The sequence below is a fragment of the Lonchura striata genome, chromosome 6, assembly GCF_046129695.1.
Source record: "Lonchura striata isolate bLonStr1 chromosome 6, bLonStr1.mat, whole genome shotgun sequence".
NCBI classification, from domain to species: domain Eukaryota; kingdom Metazoa; phylum Chordata; class Aves; order Passeriformes; family Estrildidae; genus Lonchura; species Lonchura striata.
The window spans coordinates 12,600,180-12,622,377 of record NC_134608.1 but is presented as its reverse complement, the minus strand read 5'-3'; the positions used below and the strand labels follow the sequence as shown (position 1 = coordinate 12,622,377).

The window sequence follows — 22,198 nt, the reverse complement described above, 5'->3', positions numbered from 1 at the left end:
TAATACCTAAAAATTATTAACAACTTCTACCAAATAGATTCTATTTTAAAAAATATTAAAGAGTGTGACTCATGGGGCAGCTGTCTTCTTGAGTAAGAGGAGCTTGACAGAAGGAAAAGGAAGCACTAGCAAGTATTTGCTCATTAACTTTATAAAGTAACATAAAACGGAGTCAAAGAAAATAAGTTTACTTGCTAAAATGTTACTTAAATAGGTGACTTTGCTTTCTCCATTCAGTAAGATTTTTAAAATTAAACTGATCTCTCTTGTACTGGGGACCCAGGGCTGGACACAGTACTCTGGGTGTGACCTCACCAGTGCTGACCAGAGAAGGATCGCCTCTCTTTCAACATGCTGCCAACAATCCTAATGCAGCCAGGATGCCATTAGCCCTTTTTGCTGCAAGGACACATTGCTGACTCATGCTCAGCTTGTCCCCCAACATAATAATGGGATCATTTCACTCCAAGTGCAGGACTTTGCACTTCCTGCTAAACATCAGTTAGCAGCCCATTTCTCCAGCCTGTCAAAGTCCCACTGGATGGCACCTTACCAGAAGCTGAAGTGAGCTTAACAGGCTCGTAGTGCTCTGGATCATCTCTCTATCCTGAGAATAAGAGTGACATTTGCTTTCTTCCAGTCCTCAGGGAAGTTTCCCAATCATCATGGGAAGACGATTGGGAAACCATTGCTCAAAGATCACTGAGAGTCATTGAATTTGCTTTGGAAAGGACCTCTAAGGGTCACCTAGTCCAACTCCTTGCTGTGATGAACAGGAACATCAACTATATCATGGTTGCTCAGAGCCCCATCCAACCTGACCTGTAATGTTTCCATGAGTAGGGCATCAGCAACCTCTCTGAGCAACCTGTGTCAGCATTTCACCATTCTTTTTGTAAACAATGCCTTCCTTAGATCTATAAATCAACCATCTCTTAGTCTAAAACCATTACCCTTGGTCCTCTTGCAACAAGCCCTGCTAAAAAGTTGGTCCCCATCTTTCTCACCCTCTTTTAACTATGGAAAGGCTGCTCTAGGACCTCTTTCTTCTCCAGGATGAACAAGGCCAGGTCTCTCATCATTTCCTCACAGGAGAGGTGCTTCAGCCCTCGGATTATTTCTGTGGCCATCCTCTGGAATCTCTCCATGTCCTTCCTGTGCTGGGGATTCCAAAGCTGGGTACAGTACTCCACCAGAGCAGAGGGATTGAATCCCCTCTCTCATCCTGCTGGCCACACTGCTTTTGATGCAGCCCGGGGTACAACTGGCTTTCTGAGCTGCAAGTACACATTGCTGGCTCCTTCACCAGCACTCCCAAAGTCCATCTCTGCAGGGCTGTTCTCAATCCCTTCAACCCACAGTGTATTGATAGCATGGGTTACCCCAACACGGGTGCACCACTTTGCACTTTCCCCTGGTAAACTTAATGAGGTTCCCAATGGCCCATTTCTCAAGCTTGTCCAGGCACCTCTAGATGGCATCCTGGTACTTGGGACTCCTGAAGGCCAGTCTTAACAGTAAAGGAAGGCATCTGGTATCCCCATTTTACATGTTCTATATCACAGTCCCCCACTCCATCCAGCACCAGACCCACATTTCCTCCAGTCCTCCTTTGGTCACCTCTGTACCTATAAAAACTCTTTTAATCACCTTTGGTATCTTTTGCAAGATGCAATTACTGCTGGGCTTTAGCTTTCCTAACCACATGCCTGGATGATTGGACAATGTCTCCATATTCCTTACAGGTTACCTGTCCCTGCTTTCACCTTCCCTATGCTTCCTTTTAATGTCCAAGTTTTTGGAGTTCCTTGCTGATTCATGAAGGCCCCCTGGCACTTTTGCCTGATTTAGTTTTTGGGATGAACTACTCCTGAACTTAGAGGAGGTGATCTATCAATACTAACCATGTATTGTTTCTTGGATCCTTCTTCTCTCCAAAGCCTTATCCCAGGGGACTCTTCAAGCAGATCTTATAGGCTCTTCAAGCAGAAGGAGCCAATACTGCTCTCCTCAAGTCCAGCATCATGACTTTGCAGTTTGCTGTGCTTCCTCCTCTCAGTATCCTGAAGTCCACCACCTCATGGTCACTACAGCCAAGGCTGTCTCCAACCTTTGCATCTCCAACAAACCCTTCCTTGTTTGTAAGTATGAGGTCCATGAATGTAAGTAGCACCTCTCCTCATTGCTCCTTCCACTTCTTGGGTGAGGAAGCTCCCCACAAACCTCCTGGGCTGCTTATGCCCTGCTGTGCTGTTCCTTTAACAGATACTGGAGTGAAGTCCCTGCTGAGGACCAGGCCCTGCAAAAGTGAGACTGTTTTTAGCTATCTGTAGAAGTCCTCATTCACTTCTTGCTTCTCCCTGTTCAGGCAGCCTTATAGCAGAGGCCCACAACACTGTCAGCCATATCGGCTGAGGTTCAGACTTTTTGTTTGTTTTTTTTTCTTTCCAGACTGATAACTTGCTGGTTCTCTTCAGAAAAAGAAAAAAATATGGTCCCTCAGTGGTCCAAAGACTACAGACTGAAAACACTGTGTAAACCAATGCCAAACTGGCATCCTGGACAGTCTCACAAAACTAATGTTTTTCCAGCACGTGAGAGGCAGCTACATAGAGATACTACTTATTCACAGAGTGCCACTGAAGGCATACAGCCATGGCAAAACCTATGGTTAGCTAATGGTCTGCTGGTTTTCGACTTATCACTTCAAAGATTTTAAAAGACAAGTAAAGTTATTATAAAATTGTCTTTTATTTAGGCAGGTAGTAACAGTCTTTACTACAGCTGGGGAAAAGATACAACACTGTGTCAAACCCATCATGTTCAAAATGTAATAGTTTGGACACTTTCACCTTCTCTAAATGCATTCCTTGTCTTCATACCTTGTTTTGAGTCACAAAAACTTCTCTGTAGCTGACTACAAACGGCATAGAGATGCACCTGAAAATCAAACACAAAGACCACTGCATATTCTTTTAAAAAAGCTTCAAACTTGGCTGTATTTTCTTTAGGAATATAATCTCACTGCGATTGTCTGTAAACTATATGGCTCCCTCTTGTGTCTATTACACCACATTTCAGCAGACAAAACATTTTTAACATTAAGCCATAAATATCTGGGCTTTGTTCACCCTTCTGCAGGCATGCAGAGCTCATAAATTTTAAGGAAGTCACAGACATACCTTCCTTTCTCTTCTCCTGAGGAGAAAAAACCCTGCAGCTTACAGAATTTCTCTTTGGAACAAACTATTAAAAAAATCTTGCAAACTACAAGTCTGCAGCAATTAAAGTAATCTTTTGACCATTCCCTGTATTTTGATACCAATGCAGAAGCCAAATACACAGTTGAAGTACATCTGCAACAACTTTTAACTATTTTTTAGTTATCAAATTACATATGTTTAGAGAGGTGTCAGTGTGGTTTATAGAGCCTGGCTAACATGCTCAAGAGTTTATTTTTGTCTGCTCAACATCCCACCTGTTTCTGCTTATCAAACCAGACTACAGTTTAGCTTGCAACAGCTGTGAAATTCATAAATCTGCCCATTCTTCATGTGTAGCCAGACTAAGCACTTGGAGAAAGAGTCAGAACTGCAGCAGTCACCCTTTATGGAAAAGCTAAGGAAATAAAGCAGAGCAGCACTTTCAACCGTGTTTGAAACTGCACACCTATCAGAAGCCAAAATATTTTAAAACCAGTATAGCAATCCTATTTGGAAAGAAAAAAAAAGCACTTGAAAACAGGACCTGTTAACCCTTTTATTACCCCCACCATTAGAAATATTTTGCAGAGTAAAAATACTGCAATTAGAATATTTTGCCTACACAAAGTAGTCCCTTTTTTGTACTTTAAAAAAATTAGTCTGCAAACTGAAAGCAATATGAAAATCCTGGTAACACAGGACAGCTTTCAGTTAAACACTTCTACTAAAGTAGTAGTAGTACTGAATGAAATTATGGTATACAAAAATCTAAAAAAACCTCATTTAATCTAGCTTGCAGAGTACATTGCCTTTTATAGACAAATGGGTTTGCTCTTTTCATTTATATGAAAAATTTCTCTTTCGCTGTTTCTTTCCTTTTCCATCTGCTCATGAATTACCCTTAGCATTAGTATTTTGTGGGTCAATTTTGTTCAAAACATGAGTACATGCAAGCTGATACTAAAATTAATTTCAGCTTTTATGAATAAGGAAAGATGTTACTTTGTTTTAGGGAAGAAAGAGACTTCTATTTTTTCTCTATGAACTCTTTTACTCCACCATTTCATAAATTACAAGCTCTTATTTTTGAGAGCAGAAACAAATAAAAAATTTAAACTTTTCCCTAAGTTTTCATCAAAAATATTAATAGCTGCCCAATACATACAGTTGGCATTCCTGGAGCCAACTGAATTTATTTGACTTTCTAATGTGAATAGCAGTATTTGCTGAATAGTAGTGAAGAAACACTCAGCTGAAATTGTGATTACATGGCAGTGCTGAAGTAAGGCACCAAACAACCAGGACACACTTGAAATTTAACTAAATACTTATTACCCCTCATATTCAACAATGTGAAACAACAGCTATAGAAAAAGATACATAACAAGAACACAAGACAAGCACCAAAAGCATTTGTCAAGAGAACAAAAAAAAAACTGATCTAATTTTCAGACCATTCTGCATTTCAGAGGTTTTTTCAATTAATGTTGCAGTCATATAACGTCTCACGTAATAGTACTAGTGCAGGATTAGTCAGTGAAAATGACAGAACTGGTCATAGTAATAGTTCAGCTGATTCAGATCTGAAAAGAACTGCAAGAGCAAGAATAGCAGCTAGAATAATTGGATAATGTTCCACAATATTCTGCTAATAACTTGTTAAAAACAGTAGACCTTTTTAGGGTGAAAAAAATGTTCTAAGGCACAACATTTAGAAGCTCTATTTGATCAGGCAGCATATTTTGAGAAACTAAGTGAAGACTAGAAGACCCAGCATGGACTGGCAGTCTAGGACAGGACACAGCAAGAAAAAAGAGTTGGCTGAACTATTGTTTCCTGTACTGTGACACCTGGAAGGAAGAATTCAGTTCCCTTCCAATATCAAAGCCATTGTTTCTAGCTTATTCCTTGTGTATCTGATTTGGCTTTCACCAATCATTTCCAATTACTTCAGTGTTATCAATTTATCCCTCTGCTCCTTATACTCATTAAACTGAATTTGTGTTTGAAACATATTCAGTTTGAAACACCAAACAGCTACACAAAATAATGCAACTTTTGTTGAATTAAAACAGCTGACAGAAAAGCTTTGGAGCTCTGGTAACACTAAAGGAGAACAGAATTGCCTTGTGTCTTCTGACCTCTCCCATGGCCGAACAAAATGTCTCTAGATCACACATTTGGGGAGATTCAGTGCATAGAGCCATACATTTTTTATACAGATTGTGCCACAAAAAGCTTTGAATGTTTGGACATTAAGCACTACCTTGAGAACAACACAACAACATTAACTTACAACTTTATATCTAGATATCAGTCAGAATAATAGAGTTCTGTTAGAAACTTGGCTTAAATCATTGCTTCAAAACACAATACAAAGTTCACCCATCTCAAGCCTCTCCATACCCTGACTGTTACCAGATGGGTTTATCTTGGTATTTGAAAGCAATTAAAATAATTATGTTAAATAGAACAGAAAACAACAGTTAATCCACATTCATTTGAAATACAACATATGCAATGGTTTTATTCTGTCAATTAACAGTTATAATTTTACTTTGTTAAGTGCAAACTACACATTTTTCAAAGAACCAGAGGCATGCATAGGTTGTAGATCTCTGCAGGTCATGTAGAAAAGTTTCCAACCCACAAACTTCTAGAGACTGGCTAACAGCAAGACAAAAGCAGTGACTGGATCATTCCTTATCTCCTTTTCCCCAGAAAAAACAAATCCAGATTCCTTAGTCTCCCATACAGATAAGGGGTTAAAGCAAATTATATCTTCATAGCCCTCCTCTGGTCTCATTCCAGTTTGTCAACAAGTTTCCAGTTTGTTAATGTGTCTTTTGCACTGTTGGGCCCAAAATTGTACAGTATTCCAGATGAAGCCTTACCCATTTTTAAACAGAGGCAATAATCACTTTTCTCAACCAACTAAATACATTTTTATCTATCTATAAGCCTACAGAACTGCAAAATTTCAATAGCAGTTCAAAAAAACGGCAGGAATTTGCTTTAATGATTTGGACTTTCAAGGGCAATATTGTAAGTCAGCAACTTGTAGTATTATTCAGCATCACTGTTTTCACACCTTCCACAATAAGGATCATGAGAACAACATGTATATACTATATTTAAGATTCTTACCTGAATAACTTTGTAGAAATAGGCATACTGTCGAGCTGTATTTTTATATTGGCTAAAAACATCATGTATGGCCTGAGTTGATTGAAGATGCTGTACTTCATCTTCTTCAAAATAGAGAGGAGTATCATATTCACTGGGGAGAGTCTGGATGTAGGGCAGCCAGAAAGAGTGGGGGTTGGCTCGCTCACAAAGGAGATGGAATGCCAATGTTATATTACCCATGGCTTGAAGAATTCGATCTTGAGAATACAGAGACCCTGAATTAACCAAGAGAGGTGAGGAACTAAATTGAATCTCCATGGAAAATATCATCTTAGATTTACTTTAAATTAACACGATTAAATGATAGGTAAGCACTTAACAAAAAAAAAAAAAAAAAAGCTTTTCAGGTCTCTAAAATATTTAGCTGCCTACACTGCATTCTACTGCAAGATTTTTACACAGCAAATGCCTCGTGTATAATTGCATGACTAGACTAGAAGAATATTCTCAATACCTCAGAACATTTTATCTCCAAGTATTATACAAGCTACATGATACGTGTTCAAAATAACACAAACACTTGTGGAAGATATCCAGTGCACTCAGCCAGAAACTAACCGGGAAATTAAATTCTTTCCACTGACACTTCAAGTTTCTAAGTATTCCAAACCTGATGGCTAGCATGATAAGCAAGCCCTGTAATAAAAAAGATCAGTCAAATAAAGAAAGTCTCCTACTGAAAGATCCCATAAATATTAATTTCTTTCTTAAGAACTTCCTTGAGCTCTTACCTAAGACTGAATTTTTAGCTGACTCAACCGTCATCAACAGTTTTCTAGGAACCCATAGAAACAATTCTTCAGCCTACAGAAAGGAAAGAAATGCAAGAGGGTCAGCTAGCATTTACATGATATGCCAAGTGTCTCAAATATACAACAACTTTAAATTACAAGCTGTTTGCATTTTTTTTTTAAATCAAAATAAATCTGAATCAAAATTCTTATTTCTCTTCCACTGCAAATTCAACAAACAACCTGTGTTTCATATTGTGATAACCAATATTTCAATCTGCATTACACAAAGCTTTAAACACAGGCACTCAGATACAAAATAAAGCCCTTCCATTTTGGAAATGCTAATATGTACAACACAAAGTTAAAGTTATCAGACACATTATATTGCTAATAATTACATGATCACATATTTTTCCACAGCAGTTTTTTCATATTGGCTGTTTTTATTCTAGAAGAACTGTTCAGGATTTTTATCAATGTATTAATTTTGTCCTAATGAAGCTCTTAAATGATTATACTGTGCTCATTTTCTAATAATCTTTCTACAACAGATTGGTCTTCAAACCTGTTTCCCACCTACAAAATGGGAATGGAAAGATACAATTTTAAATGCTTACCTTTTAACAGTTACCTAACTGTGTGTGTCTATACTCCTTATCTGATGATAAAAAAAATCCTTTACAATTATCATAATTTGGGGATTTTTTCATTTTCATTGAAAAATAGGTATTGCAAACAATCCTTTCTGAGACAAAATGACCAAGTCTTTCAACGAACGGACATGAGTGAAGAAGAGACTAAATAGGTATTGCAAATACCTCTTTTTCAGGCAAAAACTTTTCCAGTTCTTTAAAAGGGACATGAAAGAAGAGAAGAAACTAAGTAGTCAGAAAACATGGAATAAAGGGATACATCAGTGTGGTAGAGTACCCCAGTGATTAAGTAAAGAGTATAGGCAACGTAGAGGGGAAAAAAAAAGGCTGACTAAAAATTCACAGTACTATCAGTAGTCATCAAAAATAATACTCTATTTTATCAATATTATTCTCAAATACACAGAGTTGGTAATGTTTCAGAACAGCATAAGCAGCTAAAAGGGGAAAAAGGGTGAGCATTTCAGAGCTCTGCAGATACATTCCAAACACGATTTTCTAATCTAAGTCAAATGTTCACATGCTCACCTTTATCTCTCTTGTTGCTTTCAAACCAAATCCCTCCTCTTCAAAGTTAGCTATTTCAAAACCCTCTGTGGATGCTCCATTTTCAGTTGCCCACTTTATCAATTCAGGGAAATAGTCATCTCTTTTTCCATCAAAGACAACAGACAAACCTACATACACAATTTATTGAAAAACAAATGCAGAAATAAGAGGATCCAGAAAGATAAAAAAGCTCAGTATAGAAGCCCATGTTAAAAGCTATCTGCTATCTCACAGCGGTGCTACTTTGAAGTAGCTGAGTCAGAACTGGTCTCTGTTAAATGTTACTCAATACTATATAAATGTCATACCAAATTTTCATCAAATTCATTATTGTGCCAAATTGGCTTACCAGTCATCTTAAAAATGCAACTGCCCAAACTGAGCAGTAATGAAATATGAAACTTTCCTCTTCTTTCACTTTCAATAAAAGCCAAAATATTTCCAATCTTAGTATCAATGATAAATGCAATCACCACAACATGTTGATATAGACTAAGAAGAATTTGAGAGGCAAGCTGTAATTTCATTAATTCAGCACTGCAACTGATGATAAGCAGATCTTGAGTTCCTTCTTTCACATACATGGCAGCTAGCCTTTTCCTGTAGCATATGGATCTACTAAAATATCTAAGGATAGATCTAAAATATCTAAGGATAATCTTCCTGACATCACAGAGCTCATACAAATTTTTACACTTTGCTTCTCCATCAGTATGTGGTCCACTAGTGAAATCATAAGCCTCATTCATTTCCTCAGCTTTCCTCTACTGTGAATTCAAATACTTTGAATCTTTCTGTAATAGTTCCTGGCTAAACTCAGCCAGCTCCTTTTGTACCCCTACCTCTGTGTGTTCTCTTCAATCCAAACTCTAGAGTCAAGTCACATTAAAAGTGTCCAAAGGCCCCCAAAATGCTCAGGCCATTTTATGAGTGACAAAATGTTATCAGCAAGATGCTTTACATCCAAAGATATATTGGATATATTGGCTTAGCACAGGGAATAAAATACATTTTGAGATTAAAATTATTTTAGGGATGTAATATTAGTGTATTTAGAATATCCCACTCCTGCCTCCAAATTTTGCATTTCAAGGCCCAAAACCAATCAAATCTGTAGTTAACTTAAAAGTGCAAGAATAATTTAAAACTTTAATCTTTGATGATGTAGTATTTATTAAACATTTGCAAAGGATTTTTTGGAATATAATGCCCACACAAACATAGTAAGACTTGTTGCATAGTTTCTACAAAACTTGGTAGGTATTTACACTATCTAAGATTTTGCTCTTTTGATTTCCAATTTTTGCTACTGTATAAGACTACTGGAAGCTTTTAACATCCAGTTTATATTTGGGACCATTCTTTAAGCATCTCTAAAATTCTACTTCTGTTCCTCATATACAATGTGGACCAATACTTCCCAATTTTTTCCACATTTAAGAGAAGACGAGCTCCTTTAAGTCATAAGCACCATTGGGGAATAAATAGTTTCTACACAGAACAAAATATAGTTGAACTGATGAAAGTCTATATTGAAAATTAGCTTTATTTAAGATTTTGCTAGTGAGTCAAAAAAAGTTTTAGAAATTAAAAATACTCAGCTTTCAAATTAAGAGTTTCCTGTACTGAAGATCATTCTAGTTTACATCCTGCAACCCCATGTTCTAGTCAAAAAAACACAAAGTATAAATTTTTGGCAATATATATTAATTTGTACATCTCAGAGCTCCCAACAGGAACTTCATCTGCTGTCTAAAGCCTCTATTGAACTAACAAACTCTGTAGATTAACTACTATGTTCTATTAAAAATAGTCTTGAAAGACACCATACCATTGCTACTCACCACGTATGTGCAAATGTTACATAGAAAGACACTCGTATGTCAACAGCAGTGGGGTTAGGTTTTGTATCTTCCAAAGAAAAAAATATGCTCTATTAACATGATACTGTTAAACTAATTCTACCACCTCTGCAAGTAGCATCTTCCCCATTGATAGTTTAATCTTTTTGGTGCAGAAGAAAGATTCAGAGAAGAGGCCAACCCCAATGCTAACTCTGCTCTTCTTAACCTGAATTATGACTTACTTTAACTGATATATTACATCATAAAAACCTGGACATGTAGAGTAAGTTTACAGAAGTCATGGCACAGTTAAAAATGAACCAAGTTCACATCTATATTACTACAGAATGCAGTCACTGAAAGAGCATAGTTTTTTCTGCCATATACCCTCTGCCAAAAACTCATGTTCAGAGGTGTGTTAAGTCCTTCCATGCAGTAAGGTCCTTATGTATCAGTCAAAATATATTAAAAACATGTGTGAAAGAGAAATTTCAAGCCTCTTCAGTGTTTTCTTTATCAAGCAACACCATGAACTAGTCAAGCTCCATTTATGTGTAGTCTGGCTTTCTTGCTATTACTATATAAATACCAGAGAAGAAAGAATTGTTTAGGACATTTTCAGGTATGTCCAGCCCAAATCTATCCATTGCAAGGTTAAAAAGTTATTTCTCAGTCATTAAAATATATCTGTCATAAAAGAGGTTATTTTACTAAAATTATACAAAAAGGATTTTTTAGAGCATGCCTCCAAAAATAACAAAACTAATATAAAGAAGCAAGATGTTACAGACCATAATAGAAGAAACCTGATCTAGTATGAAAAATAAGCATACCTTAAATTTTGGAAAACTGGCAATAAAATTTCTCATGAACTGTGATATTATAATAATTTCTTTATTTTGATTATGTGCTTCATTTAGAGCAGAGAGACTTATTAGTTGCTGCATTTATTTTGCGACATACTTTTGTCATCACTTGATGTCCTGATGTTGTCACGCTGAAACTGTTCCAACATCCAGTAAAGTCTTGATGTAAAACAGTTACAAATTTAACTTTAGAATGTTCGGATTTATAGAGGCAGAACACCAGACTATGCAACCAGAAACCAAGGCAGCCTATTATTCTCTAAGTATTGCTACTTCTAATCCTTCAGACTGTGATGAGAAAACAATTTCAAGCTCCTTTTTCTACTTATCAGACAGAAATCTCACAGGACCATCTGTCTGTGATAATCATTCAGAATTCTGAGTATTAAAATGGTTAATGCCAGTGGTGAAGCCCACCTGAACATTTCAGAAACACCTGCAAGGGTTCACATTTACCTTTCTGCTTTTTGCGGATTTTCTCCACAAGCGAACGGATCTGTACATATTCTTCCCATTCCTTACCAGGACCTGGGGGAGGACTGCTGCATTCTGGAAAGAAAAATGTTTTCTTTAATTAAGACATTATATATCCATACACATGTATATATACATATGTATATGTATATGCACACACGCAAATATATATTGTAACCTCAGATTTACGGTTTCACAGTAACTTAACATAACCCCAGTACTATTTGTCCTTCAAATAAGTTTGCATGTCAAATTAAAAAATCTCCACTGTTATAATCATCCCATTATATGACAGGTAATTAATTTAGAGGTTTGAAATCTTAACAGTATAACTTATTATATTTTTAATATTTTTCAGATATAAGAGATAGCAAATGTCTAAAAAGCTTGGAAGAAAAATAAAAGTAAACAACCAGGCCATTAAGTAAATAATATCTCAGATATGACAAACAACAAAAAAGGTGTCTGTTTTCAATAATTCAAGCAAAGCACTCTGTTTGCATTACCCTGCTTGCCATCACTCTTGCTGTAATGAAAGCAGATGATAATAACACAGAGCATACCTTAAATAATTGAGAAATTTGCAGGTACGTACATTTGAGCTGCCTAGTCAATACTGTTTTCAGAGATGCACAAGTACTGGAGGAACAAGTAAAGGAACACAAAGCCATGCTTTAGCTTTAGATTATATCCACAATGTCTCTGCCAATATTCTAAATGTCAGTGTGTGGATTTCTTGATCTAAGCCATGTAAATCCAAGTGGACAGCTGAAGATTACCTTGCTCAAGTGATTTGAAAAATCTCAGCATTGAATAAAACACGGAAGCTTGACAAAAAGAACAGCTGATACTTGTCTTTGCTTAGCAAATTAGATCTACATTTTATTTTTGGTAGCAAAGCAGAGGCCAATTGTAGCATAAGCATCAAGCTGTTTTGCCAACTCCTTCTCTCCTCATGAGCAATGCTAAGAAAAATTTTAATTTTACTAAGGCAACATTTAGATGTGTCCAGAATATGAAAATCTGAACTCGTGTTTCAAAAAGAACTGTGAACTGTACAGCACAGTTACTAATGACAGTAGAACATAGCACAGTTACCAATGACAGTAGAAAGAGTCAATAGTATTTTAGCATCATTGTATGAAATTACGCTCTACTTTTCACATTTACTACAAATAATGGATGAGTTTCAAGTTCCTCAACAAGTGAAACAATCTTTGGTCTAAGCACTACAAAAAGTTTCCAAACAGCAACAACAACAAATTTATCTAAGCAACAAAAAGATCTGTGCAGTTGAACTGAGTTGCATCATTGCTTCCCACAGTTAATTCCCCTACTCTAGTATCAGTTCAAAGTACTGATCAAGTGATAAATGGAAACAGTGTAACTCTTCAAGTTTACAAGAAAAAGCATTTTTGACAAAGCTTAAATGCCAAGTTGTTTGGCTATTTAAAAATCTAACCTCACTCACTATTTAAGCTTGTATTCAGGTGAAAAGCCGAATGCTGCAACAAATATGTTCTGGCCAATAAATACCCATTTAAACAAGCCAATAATGATATATATTAACAGAGGTAGTTTAGTTTGTATCTGAGAGTATCTAAAGCATTCTGAAATAGCAAGCTTAGCCACTTACAGAAAAAACACAACTCACTGGCTTCAGTAAGAAAATGTTTTTGAATGGTTTGCACACCATCCCTTTTCCCAGAGACGCATAAAAACAAAACTTACTTTGCAATAACTCACTAACTAGATTCAACATTTCCTTTGGAGATACTGTCGCTGTGGCTCCTGTACCCGACTTCTGAGTTTTCACTCGGCTTTTCTTCCCCATCTTCCACCTAGAACAGATTAAGAAGCACTCTGTCAACAATTACAATAAAACAGAATATGATAAATGCGAATGAACAAGATCTTCTTTCACTAGTCACACAAAAAAGAAAAGAATGAGAAATTATTTCTCACCCATATATATGTGCAAGTATTATTTGCATAGCCTGAATGTAAGAGCTATACAGTGCAATCTGAAGCAATATTTCTTGTAGTTGAACATTAATTACTTCAGGGTAATTAGAAACTAGGAATCTTAGAGACAAAAAGAAAAATTATTCTAATCACATGCAAATTCATTAGTTGTGAACAAATATTATGGATTCCAAAGTATTCAGGCTATAGAAAACCAGGTTATTTTATCTCATCAGCTGCATGGCCAATAGCAGCTGAATTAGTATTTTGACTATGTAACATAGTAATTCAAAATGAATTGAAAATTAAGTAATCCATTTCAAAATAAAATCAAAATACCATCTGTATATGTTTGCTGCAGCTTCTTCTGATTCAAGGCTACTAGTTAAAGAAAACTTATTTTCAGTTCCCAAAGTAAATGGAACATCATCTTAGGCTGGTATTCCAATATTCAGTGCCCTTTGTTCTCATGCAGGACTTAAATCACACAACACCTCCTGGAACAGCAGTGTAGTAAGGTGTGAAATATCCAGGGAATTTCTCACATGCAATTTCTGATGCTGGCACTGAACAGGCTTCTAGAGGAGGGGTTGTACAGGATCTGGTACTCATGGATAAGGAAGAACTGCTTATGCATGAGACAGCCAACTGCCTTGGATGCAGTAATTGTGAAACTGTAGTATAAGTCTTGAGAAAAGAAAGGAAGGAAAAAAGCAGACTAAAGACCCTGGATTCACTGCAGTAGACAGAGCTAGGACTTCCTCAGGGAATGGTAAGCAGAATGACCTGGGAGGCTACAAATGTGTCCATGACAGCCAGTCATCTTCCTGGACTCTCTTCTCTGAGCACCAAACAAGCCATCCCAACATGAAAGAAAATCAGCAGGCACAGCAGGCCAGCTGACTGCACACAGGATTCCTCACTGACAGAGAAACAGAAACATAGGTAAAGTGGAACTGGGAACAGGCAACTGGAGGAGAATATAGATGCATTGTCTGGGTAAGCAGAGGATGAAAGAGGGAGGCCAAAGCTTGTTTGGAGTGGATATCGAGGATGAATGGGAAAGGCAAGAGGAAAAGCTTTTACCATGAGCAGAAGACACTCTGGGCAAAGTGAAATTCAGCTGCTAAATCAGGAAACTACCTAGTGATGAAAGGTACAGAAAAAGTTGAGACACCCAGCACTTTGGCCGTGGTCTTTACCAGCAAGGGCTACTATCAGGTTTACCATGTTTCTGCATTTAGTAGCAAAATTTGAGGGAGAAGAGCTACCAAATCCAAAAGCTATCTAGGTAAGCTGGACCTACAAAAGTATGTAGGATCAGATAAGAAACATCCAAAGTACTGAAAAGCTAGCTGATGTCTTTGGAAGTCTGCTGGCTACCATCTTTGAAAAGTCATGGTAATTGCTCATGACAGGAAACTGATAACTTAAAGTCAAACAAATAAAACCCAACTGAAAGGCAAGGTGAAGGCAGGAGAGAGTAAAGGATCCAGAGAACTAGAAAATAGTGAGTCTCACATCATTTGCTGTACAAAATGTAGAATGAGCTCTAAAAGGAAGTTATTTCCAGGCACAATGGACATAAATGTGACTGGGATCAGAAAACAGACTTCTAAAGGCAAACCCTGTGTGTCTTAAGCACAGAAGAGTAAGCGGCTTCATGGACCAGGGAGAACTGGTGATTGTCAGTGCTTTGACTTATGAAAGGTTTTTAACACTATCTTCCATAGCACCCCAGTTGTCAAACTAAGGACACATAGACTGAATAGGTGGGCAAAAAAAATTCCTTGAATTGTGAAGTTCAAAGAGTTTTGGTCCATAATCCTTTATGCCAACTTATTAGGTGCAGTATTTCTCAGTAGACAATTCTGGCCAATATCACCAGATTTGTATGCTAGGACATTTACTAGATCCTCAGCACATTTACACACAATATAAAATAGGAAAAGCAGCCATCATGTTGAAGGCCAGGATCAGCATTCAGAAAGATCAGGATCTCAACTAACTGGAGGAAGAAGCCAGAAGTGACTTTGTTAAGTTATACAAAGACAAAGTATCCTGCATTTGCAAAGGCCAAGATCATATACAGTATCATAACTGCAGACTGGAACAGCAGCAGCTCTGAAGAAAAGGATTTGGAGACTCGAAGAGACAGCAAAAGCCAGCACCCATAAACCAGTGAAAACTAACCAGTTTGACCTGCATAAGCAAAAACATAAACAGCAAGTCAAGAGAAGCAATTATTCCCCTCTGCTTGCAGTGGTGAGGCCACATGTCCAGTGCTGCAGCTTTGGGCCACACAGAGTAGGAGGTACTGGCAAACTGAAGCACATCCAGAGGAAGGCCACTAAAAGGGCTAAAACATAAGATGAAAGACATCGTTTGTTCAGTCTGGAGATGAAAAGGAGTCCACTACTGCCTTCATCTATGTGAGAGGGAATTATACAACAGGTGAAGGCAGATTCTTCTCAGAAAACACAGCAAAAACTCAACAGGCAACAGACACACAATGCCTCAAAGGAAATTCCACATAAACATAAGGAAACTCCTCAACCTGAGGATGGTTGAGCACTGAACAGGATGGAGATTTAACAGCATCTCCAAGCAACCTTGGAGAATTTAAAAATTTGACTTGGCAAGCGCCTAAGCAACCTGATTTAACTTTGAAGCTAAAGCAGAAAATAGAGCCTCTCGATCTCCAGATCTACTTTTTTTCCCTGCAATTCCACGTTATTGCAACTGAAGTCTTCACATCTATAAGTAGTCTATACAGCAAATAACATCTTCCTGGACAGCATAAAAGATTCAATGCCCAGTTACTTTGCAGTGAGATGGAAAAGAGACAGTTATGTCCACAACTTCAGACATCTCAAAGGTTTCAAATATCTGCCCAAGTCATCAAGATCATCACAGCCATAGCAGCTTTAGCTTACAACACACTGCACAGTAAAATCCATAAAATGCAGCTGGTAAGGAGAGATCCCACAGATTCAATGTAAGAACCACTGTCTGATCATGTCTCTTGATGTTTGTGAATGAAGACTGGACATCCCCGCGGAAAGGTGTTGTTCTACCACAAACAGTTACATTTGATATGAGATTTCCTAATATTTTTCAGCACAGATGAAGAGGGCAGTAATGCTCACTATGCAATCCATGTTGAATTTATAATAGTACTCATTGGACATAGGATCAATATAAAAGGTCAACCTGCCATAATGTAGTGTGAGACAAGGATAAAGAATCACAATATCAAGAAAAAATTAACTTAAGAGTTTATTTTCATGGTCTTCCTATTATACAGTCTTTCCATCTGTTTTTTTTTTTTCTTTACCCCCCCCCCCCAAGCAGTTTTCTGATAGTACATCCTTGACAAAGACTTTATTTGCACATCACCTATTACATGTTCCACTCTCATGTATGCCATCCTGCTACATTTATTTTTGACTCTTCTGCTCTTAAGAAAAATAAATTCAGATGCATCTGTAATGGATCCAATAGCAGAAGTGTAGATGGAGTCCAAAATCTTAAAAGCAAGAACAATGCAGTTCTGTATTGATTCATAGGAATGTTTTCTACATTCCCTCTAAGCAAAAGTCCCTGCATCTTTAGAATCATCAGAAAATTAAAGCACTCACACCTCATATATTTCATTATAAAAGTTATAAAGTATGAGCTATAGTTTATACCAAGATACTTACAAGTATTAAGATATGCAGGGTGAAAAAATGAAATAATTTTGAAGGATTTTATTTTCTCATTTCCAAGCATGAAGCAAGTTAACTGATCAATAAATTGGGGAAAAACAATCTCAGCAAATGTTCTCTATACACCACTACCAATATACTGCATGCTTTTTTCTTTTCATTATTCCATTATTTTTTTTAAGTTGTATTGAGAGGAATAATCTGCTTGAAATATAAACACCCATCAGTAAATTTATGAGAAGAAAAAAAAAAACAAAGAAAACTGTGCACATATTATAAATGGAGATATGAAAATGCCACCATGGATTCAGAAAAATAATACAGCAACACATGAAGCTGTTCAAATATGGTACACAGTCAGCATTAATTTTTGAATTTTTCCCTGTATGAAACACATTAATAGTAAGAATCCATTATTCCAATGAAAGTATTGACAAGAAATATTGCCTAAAGATAAGGGATAAAGCTGATTTCACAGGATGCGAACTTCAGCTTCCCAATATGAGGAAAAGTAAAATTTGAACAATGCTTTGTATTTATATTACCACCCTAGGTGAATATTGTTTCAGAGGCCAAAACCAGAAATCTAGCTGAAATCTGGTCTATACAACTAAGAAATTCAAGGCTAATATGAGATGTCTCAGCTACTACTTATGTTCAAATAACACACAGCAAACATACCATCGAAAAAAACAAGTTCATTGAACACAACTCATAAGATTGATGGCACCATAATCAGAAATGCATTTTTTTCAGTACACTGCTACCAGTATATGAATATGAAATAAGCTCCCCAAGTATCTCTGCTCTGTTTGATACATGCATCCTGTCTAACTATCGCTTCTTAGCCATCAGAATTTCTACAGAGAAAATATTCTGCATGCATGATTAAATCAGCCAGTCTGTCTCACATTTATAAAAAAAAAAAAAAAAAACAAAAAACAAAAACAAAACAAGAAAAACATAAGACTGATATCTTGGGATATCTGGTTAAGGAAGTCTTTCCTTTTAGGGAATCAGCTACCTTGATCAAAACTGTACTTTTGGATCCAACTCCCAATCAGAAAAATGGGTTTCTACTTCCTACACACTCATCTTCATTCACTGTTCAGTTACATGAAACAGATATAACTATTTAAGCCTAACACATTTGACAGCTGTATTGTTTAGCAAGAGCCATAATTTGAAAGGATTTGCTGCTATACGTATCTGTCTAGAAAATGAATTCCAAATACCAGCGCTGTGAAGTCTGTAGCATTAAAAAGTCACACATTATATCTTATAAAATAAATAATTTAAAAATAGATTATGAATGTTTTTTCAAAACTTCTGAAATCTAACAGAACACTTCATCCAATTTCATGTTTGGGAAAAAAGTTTAGTTAAGGAGTGCTCTGCTGTATTTAACCAGCAAATGATGGCTTATAATGATAGTGGGAGACCTAATATGGAGAAAGCAAGCGTGCTTCCTTTGGAAAACTACCTTTGTAATTCAGTTAATGAAACAGATTTTAGAGTTAAATTTCAATTAAAAAAAAAATTCTAGAATTCCACGAAATATTTGTAACTCCAGGGAAAAAGAAAACCAGCATATTTTTAATTTTAAATAAAATTTCAGACAAAAAGGGTCTTATTTCCTGCAAGTGACTAAAACTATTGTTTAGAAAGAAAGTATGAACCCTCTTTTTGACACAGCAATGAAAAAAAGAGGTGTTTGCCAGTACCTGCACGACAACAGAAAAAGCAATAAATTCATATAAAAAAAAAAATATATATAAAATATAGCAGCACAACATGGGGAGAAACAAAACAAAAAATCCTTCAGATGAACCACAAACTTTATGGATGGCTGAAGAAGAAGCACACATTTCAGTGGAAAAGCAATTTGGATTTTTTTTTTTTCAGTTTGGCTTTCTGGTTGTATTCTGGTGAATAGCTTTTAAGTACTATGCCATGTTTTCCTTCAAATGAACGTCGCTGAAAATTCCTGAAAGCATTCTCCAAAGAGCAAGTACACTGACAGCAATGATGAATAAGCTTAGTAATAAAGAACACAGCCACACTTCCAAATATAGTGTATCAGCTGGCTTGACAAAGAGAATCATGCCAAAACTGGCAGTGAGGGGTGTAAATGGATCCATCTCCCTCTCTAATACTGCTATCAAAGAGCAGTTGTCTTCGGTCAGACTTTGAACTGGTTTCCACACCACACACAAAAATAGTATTTTAATGAGCTGTAAAATATGCTTCCTTTTGACTTACAGCTTTAAAAAGTGAGCATGTTTACCTAACAGCTTTATAAGGTAACCATGATATGTCCACACAAAACCTTACACACACTAAAGAACTGCCACTAAGTGAATGCATTTTTGTTGTTTTATTTAAAAAATAACCATGACTGCTTTAGCATTTAAGAAACCTAATACTTCTGGTATTAGATAATTTGACTTCATCACAGGACCACATTTCCTTATGGAAGCAATGCCAAGCTTGCATGATAAAACACAGATCTTTCCAAATAACAGGTCAGTAAGAAACTTCCATTTAAACATTAACAAACCCCCCCAGTTCACTGCAGTGCTACATATCACTGCAGTCAGGTTTGATAGGAAAAAAAATTAAAATATCTATCATTGAGTACTATAAAGACACCTACCTCTCCCTCTCTTTAACTGGGTAAAAATACAAATTTGCAACCTTTGTTGCAAAACTGTGAATATGATAATTGTGCTAAGTAAACACTATGTTAATTTTTAACTGTGCTGGATTTTAAAAATTTAACCGACATGATGCTTTCTTTTCCAGTGGCTTTGAAATCCCTGCAGTGCTCCGTCACCCTCCTCATCTCCTCCAGGACTTGGAATAGCTTCAGCTTTTACTTTTTACTTTACAGAGCAGTAAACCAGCTACCCAATAATTTGCCAGAGTTTTACAATACCAACCAAGTTAGTAATTCCCACAGCAAGAGTCATCTCTCCAAGTTTAACTTTGCTTCAAGGACTCAATGCAGTATTTTAACATTGCATCTTCTTTAATTCAGATCCTTGCAGATACTAATTGCATCATGTTCTCATTATTATATAACAGTTACCACTCCATGCATCTACTTGGCACACATGGGCCAGATGGCAGAGGGGTGCAGATCTAGAATCTGTATTAGAAGGATACATACGGGTAAACAAGGGCAGACAAGGAGGAGATAAGGGAATTCTCAAGCCATGCAAAGAGCAAGGAGAGGTGAGTATTTTAGGTGGTGGTGGGATATGTTCCTTGCCTGCATCAAAAGGAAGGACAGATGAGTGGGATGCACAAAAATGAGGCTTTCATTTTCTTTTTCTAGTTTGACTGCCTAGCCAAAGTCCTCTTCCTCCCTGCTTCAGAGAGGGAAGTGTATCATCTCTTACATCAACATATGTTAAGAAGCAAGGGTCTTAAAGGACGAGCTTAATGCTTATAGGCAAGTGACAGGAGCTCTCCAATTTGTATGTAGAACACAATTTTACACTTGATATGACCAGTTTTACGCAGAATGTGATCTTTTGGTTCCACTGAAGTTTGTTTTTTTTCTCCTAAACTTAAATCTTATGACTGTGGCTAAAAAGATAAATACATTTCATAGCAAATAGATGATATCAAGAAGTGTAAGAACAGTGTGGGTGGAGTAAGAGATCTGTGATCTTTAAGAAAAATTCAGCTTATACATTTACAATGAACGCTATGTTTTCTTCTGAAAACCACCTACATCATGTCACTTGGAAACCACATTAACATTCTCATCACTCCTAAGGTATTAATCTAAATGTTCCCACTAAATAAATGACTAATTAGTTACTGATTCAATCCCTTTCCCCCAGCTCTTTCTTCTTTGATATACTCCACCCCTTCTCTTCTTACTATTAATTCTCCTCTGCTATGACCGCCTTTTCTTTTTTCTTCCACTTCCTCTACAAACTTGTCCCAAAAGCTGTTCTAAATACAAATGTAATTGCAATTCACTGTCTGTATATTTTCTTTCTCCAGCATGTCTCAGTTCTTCTGCTTAAGTTGCAAGCTCTTTTGGACCTTCTGTGATTGTATAGTGGAATAATAACAAGGGAGCCTTTTCTTTTTTTTTTTAAACAGCATCTGAAGTATTTCTGTAACACTGATGATGACACTGATAAAAATGACCTAAAGAAAGCACTAATAAGATTAATAATAGAAGCATACATATTTTTTCCACTTATGACTGCATTCCACTTAAAATACAATGTGAATTTATGTTTCCCTCAACCATAACCCACACAATTTCCTTGAAGAGCCAGCTTTGATACATGTGCTCCTCATGCAAGATGCTGTACTTAGAATCAGTCCAATGCACAACACAACTAACAAAGAGTGCCCTAGGATCTTCTGCTCTCCCAAAACAACTTGCACCCCTCAAATGCAGCTCCTTCTTGCTAGTTGATCTGAACACTCTATTCTGTATAAAATATAGGCCAGCAGCTTAGGCTTTTCATTTGAACATCAAGTCAAGAAAGCCACCTCCAGCAGCAACCCACAGCTCCAGATACTCATGTACTGCAGGGAGAGATCCTGGAACACACTTATATTGGTTACACGCTGCAGTTTTTTTCCAATTCCATCTTATGAGGTTCTGTTTACCATTGCCCCCTCCCTTTCTAGTGTCTGCTTCCTGGATTCAAGACTACCCAAAGCCACAGGTCTTCCTCCACAATCTTGATTAAAAAACACTTATTACAGTCCCTCATATCTTCCCTTCTACAAAGGACTGCACTGAACAGCATCCACCATCTCCTGGAGAAATAGCAAGAAGTTGCCCTTGTCTGTTTCTTTGTAAAGTTTATAGTTTTAATCATTACTATATTCTCCTTTATTTTTCTTCTCCCCTCATCCTGTCTTCTACCAGAGGAAAAGTAACAGTGTCAGCAATCAAGAGCAGGCTACTTAGAGACCTACAGGAAAAGCAGGACAGAGGGATTTTCTCCAATATGTCCATGCTACTTCTTGT

At 36.8% G+C, this 22,198-nt stretch overlaps 1 protein-coding gene across 2 annotated transcripts in view; it reads right to left on the bottom strand.

The window, feature by feature from the left end:
• SETD3 (SET domain containing 3, actin N3(tau)-histidine methyltransferase) overlaps positions 1–22,198 on the bottom strand; it is a 60,791-nt gene that overhangs the window by 24,540 nt on the left and 14,053 nt on the right. For both annotated transcript variants that reach the window (XM_021549715.3, XM_021549714.3), the window contains exons 2-6: positions 13,244–13,353; positions 11,495–11,587; positions 8,308–8,456; positions 7,124–7,196; positions 6,351–6,607 (exon numbers count right to left, since the gene is read on the bottom strand). In XM_021549715.3, coding sequence (XP_021405390.2) covers positions 6,351–6,607; positions 7,124–7,196; positions 8,308–8,456; positions 11,495–11,587; positions 13,244–13,346 — 675 coding nt within the window. In that variant the 5' untranslated portion in view covers positions 13,347–13,353. The remainder of the gene's footprint in view (positions 1–6,350; positions 6,608–7,123; positions 7,197–8,307; positions 8,457–11,494; positions 11,588–13,243; positions 13,354–22,198) is intronic.